The sequence below is a fragment of the Punica granatum genome, chromosome 7 (assembly GCF_007655135.1).
Source record: "Punica granatum isolate Tunisia-2019 chromosome 7, ASM765513v2, whole genome shotgun sequence".
NCBI classification, from domain to species: domain Eukaryota; kingdom Viridiplantae; phylum Streptophyta; class Magnoliopsida; order Myrtales; family Lythraceae; genus Punica; species Punica granatum.
Genome location: NC_045133.1, coordinates 27,613,450 through 27,632,029, shown reverse-complemented (window position 1 = coordinate 27,632,029; position 18,580 = coordinate 27,613,450). Strand labels below are relative to the sequence as shown.

Genomic DNA, 18,580 nt, shown 5'->3' with positions numbered 1-18,580 from the left:
GGGCAAGGAATAAAAGAGAACGGTGAAGAATAGGAAGAAGATGGCCCCATTGACTATTATAAACTTTGTAACCGCAACGAGCAGACATCTCGTGCGTGGATCCTTGTCACCATATTTGGTTAGAATTTTAATTAATGGAACGGCTCGATTACTTTCCATGACCGAGTATTGCCGATGCTATTGAAGACGGATCGGTGTCGGTTAATACGTTGAGAATATCTTGTATGTAGGGTTGGCTCACTAATTGTATATCCGATTAGGAATCCGAGCTATCTGGGATAAGTCTTGAGAATGACTAATGTAGGTTGGGATAGAGTTATCAGAAATGACAATTAGTGAGGGGCTACCCACTTCTTGTTTTTGAGGGGCTTCAATCATCATTATTCTATCTAATCTATCCATCTTCAACACCTAATTATGTCCATCTCCTCATCTCTTCAATTCAGCCAAGAATAATCTTTCCATAATTGAGACATCGAGCATTATCTTTACCAGAAAATTCAGGATATTTGTTAGTTTCTTTTAATAAAATCTATATTAAATTTCATATATTGAAGAAGAGAGGAAGGAAATAAGACTACCTGGCGACCTGTAATCACAACCACGGGAAAAGAAAATATGAATCACTAAATTGAACAACTCAAGAATTACAATGATCACCTTAACAGTATACAGATTAAGTAATATGAAATAAATCGAAATATCCACAATCTAAATCGACCTAATATTGGATATGTTATTTTCTAGTAACAACAATATATATCTCCAACAATCTGCAAAATTAACTGCTGAAAATACTTAAAATTGATGATTTTATTTATATGTTAGGAAGGTTGAGAGAAGAAGTCATGACCCACCACTATAGTAACATGACTTGCGCATCCACCTTGCCTTAGCTGGAAATATTATGACATCCTGTCCAAGGATGATTATGACCAAACACCCATCTTCTAATTAGATGGAACATATAAACCCAAAAAAGGAAATAAAATAAAATAAAATAAGAGGCTGCTGCGTCTTGAAAACAGTAAACTCGATCTCGTGATGAAAATTTTAGGAATCTTGTATGCTCTTTTCGGGAAAGATTATTCCGTGCCATCTAATGCGATCTTTATTATCGTTATCCTATTAGTTCCACATTCTTACCATCGTTAAATCAATTTAGTATTCGATATTGTGAATTTGTTCCATTCTGGGTGTGACTTTTTAATGCTGCATGCAAGTAATAAGGATGCAAATTTAGGTGCAACCACCAACACAGATAAAGGTTCCAAGAGGTTTCTCTAGATTTTTGATGTGCTGTTAGCTCCTTGTGAGTTCGTGCAAGCTCGATACGTCATTCTCTCCTTATAGATTGAGATTAATCTATGCACGACCTCCGTCTTACCCTGTCCACGACGTTCTTTTAGTGGTTTTGATTCTTGATATGGATCGTTATGATCTCATAGTTGTTTTTTAGAATAACTCAAACTTTTTAAATTGTTTCTAGTTATAATGGACGCGGTGGAGAGAATGTTAAAGGGCCATTCTTCACGGGCTTCATTTGTTTTCAAATGAGCCGAATTTGGGCCGTAAAGTCCATTTGTATTGGTCTACAGACTACAGCAGAGCAGGCATACCCATTTCAGATTTGGCACAACTAATTGCCATAGTCCACGTACATAACATGTAAGCTCACGGAACAATTTAGTTCGGTCTTAGATCTGCATTAGTATGATTTAAGTTTGAGACTTCACCAGGAAAAAAAATAAAACACTTCTTTTAACCATGATGTCAACCTATTAGGTTGAGAAAGAGGAGCTTTTCATTTTTTATGAGACTAGATCGATGTCCGCGCTACAACGGTTTTTGTGCAATTTTTAGTATCACAATAGTCTTTTTTAAGATGAAAATTATTCCCCTCGAAATGTTCTGTGGGAACTCTCCGGCACACGTGAGTGGCGGTTAGATTGCCAGGCGTGTCAGAGTGCAATTCTAAGGTCGTGAGGTGGCAGAATCACTAACTATTCTCACTGATTTAGTGCGTAGCGTCTCAATCCCTGAGGTCCAAAGGACTAGCCGGTAGCTGGATTTCTTCATGGATGAGTAAGTTGGAGTGCGTGATGGTTAGATGAGATATAGACGACGTCGCAACCACGAGGGAAATGCTGTTTTGATTCTCTCAACATGCACATGATTGTGTAGCCCGACTCTTGAAAGGAGACGGCCTACAAGCCGATCTCGTAGCTGGCAAGTCACGGTCCAAGGAGACTCGTGAGCTCGCGGGTTTCGGCTACGAATAGCCGAGAGAAATAAGCTAAAGGCTGGAATCTTAACTCGGCGACTTATTCGACCCGGAAGCCAAAATTAGCAGCGACCGATGGATGGTAATTGGGTGACCCCGTAAGGTCGATAGGGTTGCTCCAAAAAGCGGTTTAGTGCATGGTATGTAAAGGTGCGGGAAAAATAGATAGTGAAAGTGCAGTGCGATGAAAGTAAAGATAGAAAAGATAAGTGCGAGTTTGATTGATGTGCTGAGGGGAGGGGGAATACAATAAACGAGCTTGACTTAAATAAGCTAGATACATGAGTGTCGCCCAAGACATAAAAACGGGAAATAATCGAGTAAATTAAGTAACTGGCTAGCTCTAGAACTATGTGGGAAGTATTTTCCACTTAGTTCTAATTAAGTAAACTAAAGCAAGGAAACTAAATAAAACTAAAACGAGCCGCACATCCATCTCTTCCTTGGGCAGCACGTCCATCTTCCTTCATGGAGCCTTCTACAAATGAGGAAATAGAAATCTTCACCCAATGGTAGAATATTACCTTAGCTTGGAAACAACTTGTAGTCACCATTAGTGAAACCTACCCCGCATGGCCGTCCAATATGAGTTTTGCCAGGGGTTCGGGCTAGGTCTTGTTTGGCACTGCACTTGTGGGCTTCTCTTGATAGGTCTCTTGGGCTTTATTTGGTTCAACTCGCATTCAAGCCCACATTTACCCTTGTCGCGAAGTACGAAAAATTAGTGTAAACACAAATTCATTGAATAATGCAATATACTATAATAAAAAAAAATCATGTACCGCGAATTGAATAATATAATGGATTTTTTTTTTTTGCATGGAGCAGAAATGCAACTCCCTTCATAGAGAAAAAAGGAGGGAGGGGAGAGATAGAGAGGAGGCAAAATGAGAGAAAAAATGGGGTAGTTAATTATTATGGGTAATTAATTTATTTTATAATCCTTTAATCCAACTATTAAAATTTTTTGATCAAATTTTAGGAAGGATATATGTGGAAAGTTAAAGTTAGACAAAAACTTGACTTCTCCCTTTTATAGTAGTATAGATTAAACAATGGTGGAGAGATTAAACCATGAAGGATGAGTTACGCGTCCAAACAAATAAATGAAAAAGCCTTTCGTTTTCTGTTACGCAATAAAAATCTTCAATAATACAAATAGGTTTTTTTAGACAGGTCATTTATTTCGATATCAGTTTTGAGAAGATGTTCCCATAAAAATGGGAAAAAAAAATCCAAGCTGTCAAACATTATATAGTCTACAAGTTTCCATGCGAAAATTTTTAATTATATACGAGAAAAGGGGAGTCAAAATATAAACGTGATAGACATAATTCGCTAGATGCAAATTTTCTGTCCTGTCTTCCTATCTCATCTCTTGTCCCATTGAACACATTAGGCAACATGTTAGATGATGATGTCAAATGGACAGGGAGGGATCTATTTTCTACACATTGTGTTTCAACTTTAACCTCTTTTTTTTTTTTGGGTAAATGATAAAATTTCATTAATCACCAAAATATGTGCATCATATACCAGGAAGCCTAACATCGCTCACCCAGGATGCTTAACATTAGGCAAACAGACAGCGTATACACAACTAAAGCCCCCAGTGCATACAAAGGTCTAAACAACTTGCCAATACAACGCATAAGCCTTAAAGAAACTCTGGGAAGAGTCAATATTCTTGCTCTCACATCAGCAAACAAGTGTTGCAACAAACAAAGCCTTCCTCGTATAAAATCTTGCATTACGCTCACGCCGTATCCAATATATGAAATGAGTCCACAACAGAAAAACAATGTCTATCTTCTTGCCTTTGAGAGAAGATATCCATTGCAGCACCAAATCCCAATCCATCTGAGCTCTCTGTATTCCAATCCTGGCTAACAGACTCCTCCAAATTGCTTGGGTAATAAGGCAAGCAAAAAATAAATGATCACGAGTCTTTAATCATCCACTGCAATATTTAGATTCTGGGACCAAAACCTCAACTTTCTATTTAACCAACCTATTTTTTGTGCTTAATCTATCAAGCACGCATAACCAACTAATGAAGGATGACCGGGGAGTGTGCCCCTCAAACCAAACACAGCTCCTATCCATTCAACTTTCTGCCCTTGGTCTAAGACAATTCCAGAAACTGGAAGTAGCAGTATACAGCCCTGACTTGTGAAGAGTCCAGACAACAGCATCATTTGCTCCAAACTCCACTTCTCTGCAGCAATGGCATGAATAAAGACAGCTCGAGGATCAGAGCTTCTAGTCTAATTCCATTCGCCATCAACTAATACAGAACTGACTTCAGCTTGCTCTCCTACCGTTGGGAAACACTTGAATCCTCTATCACAAAGTTTATTCAATGGTCCGATAGATAGCCAAGAGTCAAACCAAAAAGAAACTCTCGAATCCGAGCCTATTCTACACTTATGTAGTGTTTGGTTTGCAAGTGTTATTTTAGAATCATAATTCTAATTTAACTCTATCCACTACAAAACAAAATAACTCATACAAAGTCAAAGAGTGGGCCCCATTTATACCACTTTCTTCCACAACAAAACAAAATAATGGTGGACTCTATTTATACTACTCTTTTTCAAAATCAAAATCTGATTTTAAAATCCTACTATGAAACCAAACAAGCCAATATATGGTTGAATCAGAGACCTCATCTGCAATAATTCAACTTTCAACTTTAACCTTTAGGATCCATTTTATTTTTTTTCTTTTTTTTTGATAATGCATTACAAAAAAATATTATAAATATAAACAACAAATATAGAAAAAGGAACAACTGCTAATTACCAAAAAATTAAAATGGCGCGACGTCTTTGCAAGTAAATAACATATATATATATATATGAAGGCGGTCCTAGATGACATGAACTACGAGATCTGCATGGATCTAAGTAACCTAGAAGAGATATACATCCTATCCCCACCTAGTCTTGGCTTTGATACCATTCTACCCAGAGATCTATACGTAGGGGACAACCATGGAATCCAAGAAGAACAAGGATCTGATATGCATAGACTGTCAAGAATATATATATATATATATATATATATGTCAAAATAGGCCATAAATACCAATTTAAATTAAAAATTTTAAAAAAATCCATGCTGTCAAATATAATCGTTTACAAGTTTATAGAGAAAGGGAGTCAAGATATAAACAGAACTAATGTAGTCATCCGTAGGCCAAAATGACAAAGAAGAAAAAGAAAATTTAAATGGTTCTATATTACAATGATATGGCGAGAAAAAACTAATAAAATTGATATACATATAACAAATTCACAAAACAAGAACAAATTAGAAAATTAAAAGCTAAATCTCTAAAAAGATCTTCTCGGAATAGAAATCTCAACCACAATGAAATATCTAAAATAATATATATATATATATATGTGTGTGTGATCTGATTGATCTTATTCTGATTTGGTAAATAATAAAATTATCTCTAAACACCATGTGCACACCTAGTCACCTATTACCAAATATTAGTTAAACTGTTCCGGATTAAATCTCTAGACCGAGTGAGGACTCAATGGCCGGGATGCGGGTAAGAGAAAATATTTAGTGAATATATATTACAGTCATGTGATTATGTAAAATTCAACCAACGACCGACACATGCAAAAAAGGAGAGAGTAACCTTTGGAATGTTTGTGAAAGTATTAAAAATTTGGAACCTGTCCTTGATCGTTAGGTTCGTTTTGCAAGGACATCCCCACTAGCTAGCTATGTTGCATTGCTTCAATACAACGGAAATTTTAAGTGGTGCGGACCAACCACTTGAAACATTAAATTTTCTTTTAGTCTGGCCAAACTAATTAAATTATCATAAATACCGACCCAATCCAAGTTAGAACTTAATCGAATCGACGGGCTCTCTTCCGCGCCATGTCATTGTCAGATATGCTTGATCTGTTTAGTCCCAGTTTTTCAAAATTTTTCTTCCACAACCAACTCAAATTGTGTTATTTTTTTGAGAATAACACAATTAGATCATCAGCCGATATCTGCTTCTAGGAAAATGCCGAGATATCGCCTGTAAACATAGAAAATAATTATCTAATATATACATGTATGTGTATATTGATGACGACGACGAAATAATATCTCTAGCAGGCCCATCAAGTAAAGACATATATATCCACAGGCCATATATATGTGTATGACCCAAAAGTTTTCCTATTCCCACAAAAAAAAAAAGGTCCTATTCCTATAAAGAAGGAGGTTCAACAGAATGAGTCATAAACGGGAGAGAGAACGAAAAAACTACATTTGCGGGAATTACAATATCATCATAAAAAAAATTTAAAAAGAAAAACCTCAGAGAAGAGAATTTTGTCAAGTCGGTGCCGGGATGGCTCTATCTCTCTTCTGATTCGATCGATCACTCAAAACCCTCTCATCACGTAGTCATTATCTATAGTTGAATCAAGGTGGTCGAGCTGACCTCCTTGTTCGACTAGTGCCCTTTCATTGCGTTGTGGCACTCTGTTTCGGAGATAGATCGATATCATTGATCTTCTCCGCACGTGATATAGTGATCCATCCTTCTCTTGTAAATTTGGTCGCCTCCCTTAGGGGTGAAAGTATTTACAAAGTCATGGAACAGGAGATGGCGGACCTTGAGGCTCAAACGGTGGACACCAACGTGAGCCCCATCATGAGTGCAGATGCCACCGCCATCTTCAAGAAGGCAAACCGTCCCGTCATTTTGAAGGTGAGGGTAGTTTTCACCGTTGGGGTATCATGAATGCATGTCAATACAGTTGTCTAATTATCAATGTTTACTATTGTTGATCAATACACGTTGTCTGATGATCCGTGTGCACTATTTTAGGTTTCTTTTCTTTTCTAAAAGTATAAGAATGAGTATTGTTATATCACATACCATCGGCGAAAACTGGGTTCTCTCTGTGCAGTATTTGGTATAGTTGGAATAAGCTATCCACTTTATAAGTTTGGAGTATCCTTAGACACTACTGAGTAACAAATCAATGATCGATAAGTTTAGTTGGTATCTACATATCGGCAGTAAATAACTGAGCTGCCGGTCAATAAATTGAATCGAAGTTTCCTGTTTCAGTTTGAAGATGTTGTCTACAAAATCAAGCTCAACCCCGAAAGTTTATTATCGAGTCTATCGCTACATAAGAAGAAGAATCCCAAGGAGAAGTTGATCCTGAAGAATGTGACAGGCATGGTCAAGCCTGGTGAGATGCTGGCCATGCTAGGCCCATCAGGGAGTGGGAAGACCACCTTATTGACGGCTCTTGGGGGTCGACTTAATGGGCGGGTCGATGGGTCCATAACCTACAATGGGCATCCCTTCTCTAATGCGATGAAGCGAAATACGGGATTTGTAACCCAGGACGATGTGCTCTACCCCCACCTGACCGTGACTGAAACCCTAGTCTTCACGGCCTTGCTAAGGCTGCCAAATACCTTTACCAAGGAAGACAAGAGAATGCATGCGCAGGCAGTCATAGCCCAACTCGGGCTTACCAGTTGCAAGGACAGCATCATTGGGGATTCGTTGGTTAGGGGAGTCTCGGGGGGAGAGAGGAAACGGGTCAGTATCGGACAGGAGATGCTCATAAACCCTAGCCTGCTCTTCCTAGACGAGCCGACCTCAGGGCTTGACTCGACGACGGCTCAGAGGATCGTGTCAACCTTGTGGGAGCTTGCAAATGGCGGGAGGACAGTTGTCATGACCATTCACCAGCCATCAAGCCGACTCTTTTATATGTTCCACAAGGTGCTTCTACTGTCGGAAGGGAATCCTCTCTATTTTGGGGAGGGGGCCCGTGTCATGGAGTATTTCTCTAACGTCGGGTACTCGCCTTCGGTGGCTATGAATCCATCGGACTTTCTACTAGATCTTGCAAATGGTAGGTACCCCTCTCATAAATTACACTAAAAAAAAAAAGAACTTTTTTGGTAGGACACGAGGCAAAGGGCCAGGAAAAGAACTATACAATCAATGTTCGTCATATGCATTTATTTCTAGCTACATAAATTGGATATATACAACCATTTGACAGGCATGTCTGAGGACAACTCCGGCGAGGATCAAACAAAGGTTAAGAAGGATTTAGTGTCTGCTTACAAGTTTCATACCGAAGGCAGGCTGAAGGCAGAAATCAATGCAGTTGACGAGAATTTTAAGGGCAGTTACCTCAAGGAAGGGCATAATGATAAGCAATTCGCACGTTGGCCTACGACTTGGAGGGAGCAATTCAGTGTCTTGCTCAAGAGAGGAATTAAGGAGAGGAAGCACGATTCATTTTCCGGTCTCAAAATTGGGCAGGTTCTAGTGGTGGCTCTAATCTGTGGACTCCTGTGGTGGCAATCAGATGACGCTAATTTACAAGATAAGGTATGTCTACACAGTCTACCAATAAATTTTTGATTGAATTTCTATATGTTGCTATGACTAGGCCCAGAAACAATTGTTTTCCTTCGATGAAATAGCAGCTTACATAACCTTTTCATGCTCTTCATATTGCATACAGATAGGGCTTCTTTTCTTCTGTTCGGGATTCTGGGGTTTCTACCCTCTATTTCAAGCCATCTTCACCTTCCCTCAAGAGCGAGTGATGCTCGAGAAGGAACGGTCGTCGGGCATGTACCGGCTCTCATCCTATTTCATGTCACGGACTGTTGGGGATTTGCCGTTGGAGCTTGCCCTCCCAACTGCCTTCGTCATCATAACATACTGGATGGCTGGGCTCAAGCCCAATGCGGGGAATTTCCTGTCGACATTGTTCCCCCTCCTGTACAGCGTGCTGGTGTCTCAGGGCCTCGGCCTCGCCTTGGGGGCAGTGGTCATGGACCAGAAGTCCGCCACGATCCTCGGGTCAGTCATAATGCTCTTGTTCCTCCTTGCGGGTGGGTTCTACGTCCAGCACGTCCCGCCCTTCATAGGGTGGATCAAGCACGTCTCAGTGAGTTACTATACTTATAAGTTGCTATTGCGCTCGCAATATGGGCTTGGAGACACGTACCCGTGTGAGCCCAGTGGGAGTGTGTGTCTGGTCAGGGACTTTCCTGGTATCAAGAAGGTTGGGCTCAACGGACAGGGGGTGGCGGTCTTTGCCCTCGCGGTTATGCTTGTAGGTTACCGGCTTATTGCTTATATGGCACTTTCTAGGATCGGGGTGACCAAGAAATAATGCATTGATCGTCATTTTCTTGTTTTTTTTTTTCATTGGGTCGAGTACGTACTACAGTTGCAAGAACGTTTATGAGAGGTGACATGCGGAAAATAAAGGGAGAAAAACTTTGGATAGATCGAAGGAACTGATACATTGATCTAATGGGTGTATTAAATATAAGTATTTCTATATACAGTCTGGACTTAATTATTGAGTTCCCCTATATTCATTCATAATTAATGCAGAATCTATACCGCGTGGATTGATAAAGGCGATTTGATATCTCTTTACCTTAAACAAAGGCCTTAAACTCGTATATATAATTTCTTTTGGGCATTAGCCCCGTTTATCCATTGAAAGATAAAAATCGCACCCATAAAAACAAAACAAAAAAAAAAGAATTTTATATTCGAATTTTGTAAATAGAGAAAATCTACGTTTAGGAGATTTTTTCTTTGTAATGAACTGTCAAAATTCGAATTTACATTAGTGATTTATTGAGTTTTTGGATACTTACCTATCGAATTGTTACAGCCTTGTAGATCGAGAAGGTGCTTGTTAAGCCTGAATACATGGGGCTTAATTGGGCCACGACAGCGATTCACTGGCCCACTTTATTTTTGCTGAATCTTTTTTTTTTTCCGAATAATTACTGGCCCACTAGTACACATGTCTTGTAGTTGCTGGCTAGTTCATTATTGACATGGTGGATTAAGTCCATCTAATAATTTCTCAATATGCCTGGTCATTGCTAATGCTGGAGGTTCTGATAACTGATAGATAATTGTGCATGCAGAGCATGTATTAAAAATGCCGGTAATTCCACCTGGATTAAGTCCATCTCAGGACTCAAATGTTTGGGTTGAGAGTAAGAGTATTAAATAGAGGAGAAGTTTTAATTGACACGAGCCCAAATGAAAGAAATAACAGCAACCAAATGTTAAACGACCCCGTGCTGTGTTGGATGAAGACATCTAGTTCGATGGCCAAAGAAATATATATATATTTTTTATAAGTTACTAAAGAAATACTTAGGGCACCTAAACAAGCTCGTAATTTTCTGGTGCGTTGTTTTAGAGTATGCACATTATCGATTAATTAATTAATGGTCTCGCACGAGTGATCTCCTGAAAACTTAATCCAAATCTATGACTGCTGGGTCCTTGATTGCGGCAGAAGGTACGAGGAAAGAGTTGAGTTTACACTTTCCATGGCTTAAAAGATTTACCTAGGAAAAAGAGACATTGATTTCTGATTGGTGTCGATGAGATGATGAAATAGTCCCCCTGATCTATTAATCAACTGAAATTAATTATTTCTTGGACGTTGGCAAGGCTTATTCATAAAATGCTTACGGCGGATCTCGAATCCATGCATTATAAGTATCGTCGATCCTTTAATACTATAGTTTACTAATTGTATCACAATTCAAAATTAAAAGTCGATCGATTTGGAAGGCTAAGCAGTAAGCACATTGGGTCGTCTTGACTTTTTCTGATCAGAATTAACTGAGGCAGCTTTACCTCTTAAAAATCTAACGACAACGATAGTTTCAGAACGCCAATTGGTTGAAATTTAGCTGGTCACAGGGATTGTCCCAAAGGGCGGCTGTTTACGAGGACCTGACTTCAAAGACTATTGCATGCAGCAGCCACATTACTTATCCATAGCCCTGGTTTTGACACTGCTATATCGAATTTGAATGTCTTGGCTCGGGGACAACTCGCGGTTATAACACAAAATCCATACGCATTCTCAAGTCTCAACTTCTTACTTTCTTCTTCTTTCATACTCTGTACACGACTTTTCGTTAGCTAATGGATGTGGATGCGGCTGGGATGTTTCTTGGACAGAAAGGAATATGTAAGTATAATGTTTTTTTTTAATGAATAATATACGTATAATGTTGATAAAGAATAATATATATAATAGAAAACTATTACACGTTAAATTCTTTCCTTAATCAGCTTTCTTAATTAGACTTCGATGAGATATTATTTCAATTTGTCCGAATGATTGAGATAAGGAAGCACACTATCAATCAAGAGACCCGTGTGCCAATACACAAGAAATATAGCAGATTAGTCAAATAATATAAATCTTTAAGAAAAGCAAGATTTTCCAAACTAACTAATTGAAAAATGAAATATATATGTATCTCGTATTATTTCAAAAGTCAGATCTGTCCATCCCCAAAGCTTTTCTGGGCAAAACCAAGTTCACAAGCTTTCCTGATTAATTTTCCCCGCGCCCCCTTTATTATTATTTTTTTAAGATCACAGGATGGGTTCAATCAATTGACTAAAGCCAATTCTCTATATCGACCTAACAATGATACGCTGAACATTAAAAAATTTATGAATTTATCATCTACCAATTCCCTATATCTTATTTTTTCGATTACCAAAAATGTTAATAAATCTAGTATAAAGAAATGAAAATAGAGGGATATATCTAATCTTTTTGACAACAATTGTGTCTGAAATCTTATGATTCTTATAGGAGAGTATGTCAATCGACTACAACCCTTTCTCTCGTGATTCTCTATTTACATTATTTTGTGTAATGTAATAATGAATAAAAGTTTTTTTGTCCGAATTGCTGGGTTTTCGACAAAGTCAATGGCCCACCACCACATCCAATACTCTTGGCAAGTTATGAAAGAAAGAAATAAAAAGTGGAAATTTTTTCTTAGATGATGGCCAATGAGATGTCGACAACAAAAAGAAAGATTAGCTGCACGTGGCATAAAAAAAAGTCGCAACCTTTAGAGTGAGGCTGACCCACAATTTTTTTTTTCTTAAATCCACAGAAACTTTGACGTATGGTAAAATCTAGTATGTGTCAGAACTCCATCCACAGAACCTCCCCACGTGTCGGGAGTCCAAGTGCCCGCATCATTATACGTGTCCTTTTGACCCACCAAACAAATACTCCCCTCTTATAAATCTAATAATAACAATAATGAAGGAAGAAAAATACGATCTAATGTTTCTTTTATAATTCGCGAGATGGCAATGAGTTTATTAGCTCACGCTAAGGTGATATTTAATGAATTAAGTACTTGATTAGTTAGAAAAAGAAATATATAGAAAGGTGATATTAGAAGAATTAAGTATTTAAAAATTAAGTACTTAATTAGTTAAAAAAATATATAGAAAAAGAAGACGAATGATAATGATAAGAAAATATTTTGTGATTGGAAAATAGAATGAATAAATAAAAAGTGACTTATTCTATTAAGTTATATATTTTTTTACTTAAATGGTATTTGATAAAATAAATGCTTAAAAGTTAAGTACTTAATTAGATAAAGGAAGGAAGTGAGAGGATTGATAAAAATAAGAAAAAATTTGTGAGTAAAAGAAAATAAATATGTGAAAAAAGACTTATTTTTTTCGATATTAATATTGATATTTGGAAGTACAATTGAGTTTCGATTAATTCAGTCGAGTTGGCTGGTGTTAGTTCATTAAGAGATAATGCTCTCACAACATGAATTTTTTTAATTCACAATACTCAAACTCGAGATTTTACTTAAGGAGAATAAAACTCAAACCATTTAAATCAGTCCATTTTGATGATAAAAATACTTATTTCATTAATTTAAAATTTTCTTATTTCATTAACTAATTTTTAAGTAATTTAGACTCTCACGCCTTTTCATATTTCTTTAATTCATTTTTTAATATATTTAACTTTTAAGTACTTATTTAATTAAATAGAAACAAACATTCCCTTTGACTCAAAGATTAAATGGATGTGAGATTATATAATTAAGTGGTAATTAAACACAACTTAATACTCATTACAGTTTTCAATTATGTATCAATAGGTAAAGGAGCCTCAATGGATTTTCCAACTCCAGGCTGTTAATAAAATTCATTTACATAATGCAATTTATCGACTATATCACATTTCGTATTTACGTATGGACCTATATAATATTCTTATCGTTACAAAATTCTTGCCCATGTCCTCTTTCGTCTTTATCTTACTTTATAAAGGAAGGCACTCCACGTCCCACGGACATTACAGAAAACGACACAGCATTGGGGCGGGAGAACGATCCAGTCCCCTTGAAGACCCTTCGTGGCTTTGACCCACTCGTCATCATCACCATCACGACCATTTTTAGTTTCTTTTTTGAATTTTAAAGTGATTAATTATGAATAAATCAAAACCCTAGCTGGCTAGAAAGATCAAAGAGCCACCACATCTTCATTGTAATTTTATATTATTCATAAAAAATACATGATTTATATCTGACAAGTGTTAGAATCTAAAGAAGTCTGTGAAAGGACAATCCCTTTGAAGGGGATCAAGGAGACAATAATCCTGTTCTGGATTAATCCTACCATATAATAATAATAATAGCAATAATAATAATAATAATAATGTACACAAGTTAGGTTACTTGGCATTTTTGTTTTCTTCGAAAATAACACCCGCATATAAATGTACACACATGTATAGATACTACCTAATTAAGTTTTACAGATACATATCGTATTGTATTATACTTCACATACAACAGTTGCATTTTTAGAGCAAATGGCTCGATGAAATCGACAACAACAGTTTCTGAACGTCATTAGCGAAATTTTCTCGTTCTCCTTTATTCTTTTAAGCATATTGTCGAGCCCTTCATGCTTATAATGTGATGTGAGGGTGCAAGCAAAAGGCGGAGAAATTAGGGAAGTTGAGGAGTGGAAGAAACCGTAATCACATTATATGCACTCAAACCGAAACAAAATTAATTAATTAATGTAATAACATATAGAAAATAAAATAATCAAAGAAATGCCACAAAAAGAGAGAAAATGTGGGCCTATTGAGCCGACTCATCCCAAACGTGTCATCAAAATATGACAACGTCACGGCCTCTCTTCTCTCTCTGTCCCTTTTCACGCGTCCGCCCTCGGCCCTCTCTTTTTTCTTTTTTGCTTTTTTTTTTAATTTAAAATATATACGGCCTAACTGACTACGTGTCGCTCTGTGTCGGACGCCCCACCGCCGACGTGGCCTTTTCCCCGTGCGTGAAAAACGCTTACCCCGCGGGTATTATACAAAGTCACAAACATTTCATTCATCATTCATTCCCTCCCAACCCCAAGTAATTATGGTGTTAATCCTTTACCATAAAATCATGGCATGTAATTATCGTCATGTGTACATGAGTACGAGTTGTATATCAAAAAAGCAGCACACGGTGATACATATACTCGCATGATGTGAATACAAATATTTGGGATTAATCAAAATGGTAATTTAATAACTAATTTCGATCATCTATCTAATTATCTTCCTGCCGAATTTCATCTTCTAGATTTTTCTTTTCGGTTATTAATTCCCGCCATATTTCAAACGGTCAAATTTGTCACCACATCCCGTCGAAAGACGAAAATCGAAGTGTTTGAGCGTGTGCATTAATTGCGGAGGTGGATTAGGAAGTTCTCAAAATATACATAGTAGGTTCCATGTGAGTGCACCGTAATGTTTCTTTAGGTTGATAGAGGTTTATGCAAATTGGCTGGCATGTTATGCTAGATATCTTCATGATCTAGGGTGCACTGTTGAACTGACATGGCCTTTTTTTTTTGGATCATCCTAAATTGGGACCTTCTTACTCTTTTTTTAGGGTGATTTCTGTGCACTTTGGAGTATGTTAGTTAAAAAAAAAAAGAGTACATATTTACTTCCATTTATCCAATCTAATCCAATCCAATCCAATCCAATAATTTAGATTTAGATATGTAGGCCGTATATGTGTACTGTATAAAGCTGTCACTATTATTTTTTTGGGGGGGTAAAAATATGAAATTGTCCTTCTCTTTTAGTAAATCCCACGACGTGGCCATGCAGCCCGAGACAGTAATGATTGCATGCTTTTTAGGTGCTTTGTGAATCTTTTAACTCGTAGCAGGTTCTAGAAGGTTTAGATTCGCCGGGGGGACACGTGTCCCGGTGACTCACTACCCCCTCCGTTCTTTCTGGTGACGGTTCAATGCACCATTCCATGGGTAAGTTTATCTATCGGCAGTGACAGACAGACAGGCGGAGAGATAGATAGAGAGATAAGGGTCGGGTCGGCCTCGCAGCCATGGTTGGCGTCTCAAACACTTGGGTCCACGTGGCGCCTCTCTGAGGCTCGCTGGCCCCACCTCCCGCCCAACACCAGAAAAGGACGACCGTACTTATCGCCCCACAGGCGCATATATAAATAGCCTCTCCCATCGGTCCTCAGAAAAAAAAAAAAGAAGTTTTAATTTTGGGAGAATTTTCTCTTCAGCTGATCAGCCATCGAATTCTCCCTCTGGATACATCATCCTAGAAGCTCCTGAATCCATCAGGAAATCGAACGTTGAAGACGGAGATGGGTGTTCCGGCGACTGACCCGCTAACCCAGCTTAGCCTGCCGCCGGGTTTCCGGTTCTACCCGACCGACGAGGAGCTCTTGGTTCAATACCTCTGTAGGAAGGTTGCAGGCCACCACTTCAACCTGCAGATCATCGGAGACATCGACTTGTACAAGTTCGATCCGTGGGATTTGCCCAGTACGTACCAGGCCCGGATTTTTTTGTTTTTACCGGAATTCGTACGAGAAATTAATTAAGTTTTGAAATCATTCATTTCTGAATGACTTCTTGCAGGCAAAGCTATATTCGGGGAGAAGGAGTGGTATTTCTTCAGCCCGAGGGACAGGAAGTACCCGAACGGGTCCCGGCCCAACAGGGTCGCCGGGTCAGGCTACTGGAAGGCCACGGGGACCGACAAGGTCATCACCACCGAAGGCCGGAGAGTCGGAATCAAGAAGGCTTTGGTCTTCTATATTGGGAAAGCCCCAAAAGGGACCAAGACGAACTGGATCATGCACGAGTACCGGCTCCTAGAGACTTCTCGCCGAGCTGGAAGCACTAAGGTATATATCAACCCTCACCCTCGATTTGTTTTGGAAATATTTTTGTTATCTTGCATTTAATTTGTGTCTTCACTTTGAGATGTTAATCGTCATGATTGATAAACTCATCATTCGTTTGTGTTGGATTATCAGCTGGATGACTGGGTCCTCTGCCGCATATACAAGAAGAACTCGAGCTCCCAGAACCCTGTGATCATTTCGACGGGTGGGCCAGTCTCGAGCAAAGAACACAGCCACGCCTCCTCCTCCTCCTCCTCGTCCTTGGATGACATGCTCGAGTCACTGCCAGAGATCGACGACCGGTTCTTTGCCCTCCCGCGCATGAACTCCCTGAAGGCGGTTCAACACCACCAGCAGCAACAACCGCACGAACAGAAGCCCAACCTGCAGAGCCTCAGCTCCGGCGCCTTTGACTGGGCCACCCTCGCAGGCCTCAGCTCTGGGACCGAACTCAACCAGGCTCAGGCCCATGCACAGGCCCAGGCCCAGGCCCAGGCCCAGGCCCAACCTCAGGTTGCCAATTATGCCAATAGTAACGATGTCTATGTTCCCGCTGCGGACGCAACGCAGCAGAGGCGACTTGGTAATTCGACGCTGGATGAGGAGGTGCAGAGTGGGCTAAGGACTCATCAACATGTCGGGATGTTCCAGCAAACCCCGGGCTTGTTGACTCAGAGTATGACCAGCCCCATCGATACGTTCGGATATCGGTACCCGGCGAAGTCCGTTGGGTTCGGGTTCCATCAATGAGAGCACAGAGTCCTACGTAATAATGTACATGGAATTGGAGAGTTAGGGGGAAGAGGGCATTTGTGTAAATAACCCGCGGATTCTTTGGGCTGATTTGAAGTGTTAGGGGGGAATGGTGGGCGTGGTTAGATTTTTCCAAGGAAATGGGCGGTTTGGTCGCTTTAACTTTCGGCCGGAAGTAGGGGGCAGATTCAATGTACACTGAATCAAACATATGTGTACAGCCTCATAGTCTTATCATCTGTTAGGTTTGTAGCTTTAATTGATTTAATCGACATCCTCGGATCCTTGTTTCCAAATCTGTCGGTAGTGTAATGTGATTCGCGCCGGTATAGCTTTTATCAGCTCCACGGACGTTATTAATGCGATCCAAAAAAAAAAAAAAGTATTTAGCTTCTGTCATTGATCGAGTTGCACATGATTGAAAGGGGGGACGATGGACTATTTGGAGCACTAGATGCACGATGCCTTCACGTTCATCGCGAAGTATGTGAAAAACATGCCATATTTCAAATTATCGCATTGAAAGCGATTTTCATGTCCACTGAAATTATAATAGCAAAAATAACTTCACTCCTTTCATTTTGATGTGAAAAGAGGAGAATCGATTGAATTGAAGGTGATAATCTTTATTGATGTGACAACCGTATATATACAAAATAACTCATTGATATCTACGGTAAGTAAATCAAAAAGGATACTGTATAATCTATACAAAGAATATCCTAAGAATATCCTAGAATATCCTAAGAATACAAGAAGATTCTAATGTAACAAATCTCGGAGAATATGTGGAAATATCTCGGAAATCATATATGTGGAAATATCTCGGAAATCATGGCATATCCCGTAATACTCCCCCTCAAGTTGGAGAATGGGGATCCCGAATTCCCAACTTGCGAAGGAGTAAATGAAAGCGATCTCGACCGAGAGCTTTAGTGAACAAATCTGCCAACTGTGAATGGGTCGATAAATAAGCTGTAGAAATAATGCCTGACAGTATATGATCCCGGATAAAATGGCAATCGATCTCAATATGCTTGGTTCGTTCATGGAATACAGGATTTGCCGCAATATGTAGAGCGGCTTGATTATCGCAATACAAGAGTGTAGGTCCAGGTATTGTGACGCCCAAAGAAGATAGAAGACTATGTAACCATATGACCTCACTAACAGTTGCTGCCATAGCTCGGTACTCAGCTTCTGCAGATGATCTGGAGACTGTGGTTTGCTTCTTTGTTTTCCATGATACTGGACTACCACCAAGTGTGATAAAATATCCGGTGACTGATCGTCTAGTCATTGGACAGCTAGCCCAATCGGAATCACAATATGCTACTAAATCCATGGAAGCAGGTCGTAAGAATATTCCCTGTCCCGGTGAGCATTTGAGGTAACGAATGATCCTTAATGCTGCATCCCAGTGATCCTTTCGTGGGTCCTGCATGAACT

The 18,580-nt window shown here is 39.1% G+C and overlaps 2 protein-coding genes across 2 annotated transcripts; both read left to right on the top strand.

Annotated features, from left to right (window-relative positions):
• The first annotated feature begins 6,394 nt into the window (after positions 1-6,394).
• On the top strand, positions 6,395-9,679 carry LOC116213300 (ABC transporter G family member 9-like). The gene is made up of 4 exons (XM_031548180.1): positions 6,395-7,019; positions 7,386-8,190; positions 8,344-8,678; positions 8,815-9,679. Exons 1-4 carry the CDS (start codon positions 6,903-6,905, stop codon positions 9,472-9,474), a joined length of 1,917 nt encoding a protein of 638 aa, XP_031404040.1. The 5' UTR covers positions 6,395-6,902; the 3' UTR covers positions 9,475-9,679.
• Positions 9,680-15,698: 6,019 nt separating this feature from the next.
• Positions 15,699-17,513, top strand: LOC116215063 (NAC domain-containing protein 72). Its single transcript, XM_031550634.1, has 3 exons — positions 15,699-16,013; positions 16,110-16,378; positions 16,511-17,513. Exons 1-3 carry the CDS (start codon positions 15,833-15,835, stop codon positions 17,126-17,128), a joined length of 1,068 nt encoding a protein of 355 aa, XP_031406494.1. The 5' UTR covers positions 15,699-15,832; the 3' UTR covers positions 17,129-17,513.
• The last annotated feature ends 1,067 nt before the right edge of the window (positions 17,514-18,580 follow it).

Bases quoted from the DNA above. Each gene is read 5' to 3' on its own strand.
- LOC116213300 (XM_031548180.1), top strand. From the start codon at position 6,903: ATGGAACAGGAGATGGCGGACCTTGAGGCTCAAACGGTGGACACCAAC. The intron at 8,191-8,343 runs GTAGGTACCCCT...ACCATTTGACAG, and splicing joins TCTACTAGATCTTGCAAATG to GCATGTCTGAGGACAACTCC. The intron at 8,679-8,814 runs GTATGTCTACAC...TATTGCATACAG, and splicing joins ACGCTAATTTACAAGATAAG to ATAGGGCTTCTTTTCTTCTG.
- LOC116215063 (XM_031550634.1), top strand. From the start codon at position 15,833: ATGGGTGTTCCGGCGACTGACCCGCTAACCCAGCTTAGCCTGCCGCCG. The intron at 16,014-16,109 runs GTACGTACCAGG...GACTTCTTGCAG, and splicing joins CGATCCGTGGGATTTGCCCA to GCAAAGCTATATTCGGGGAG. The intron at 16,379-16,510 runs GTATATATCAAC...TTGGATTATCAG, and splicing joins GCCGAGCTGGAAGCACTAAG to CTGGATGACTGGGTCCTCTG.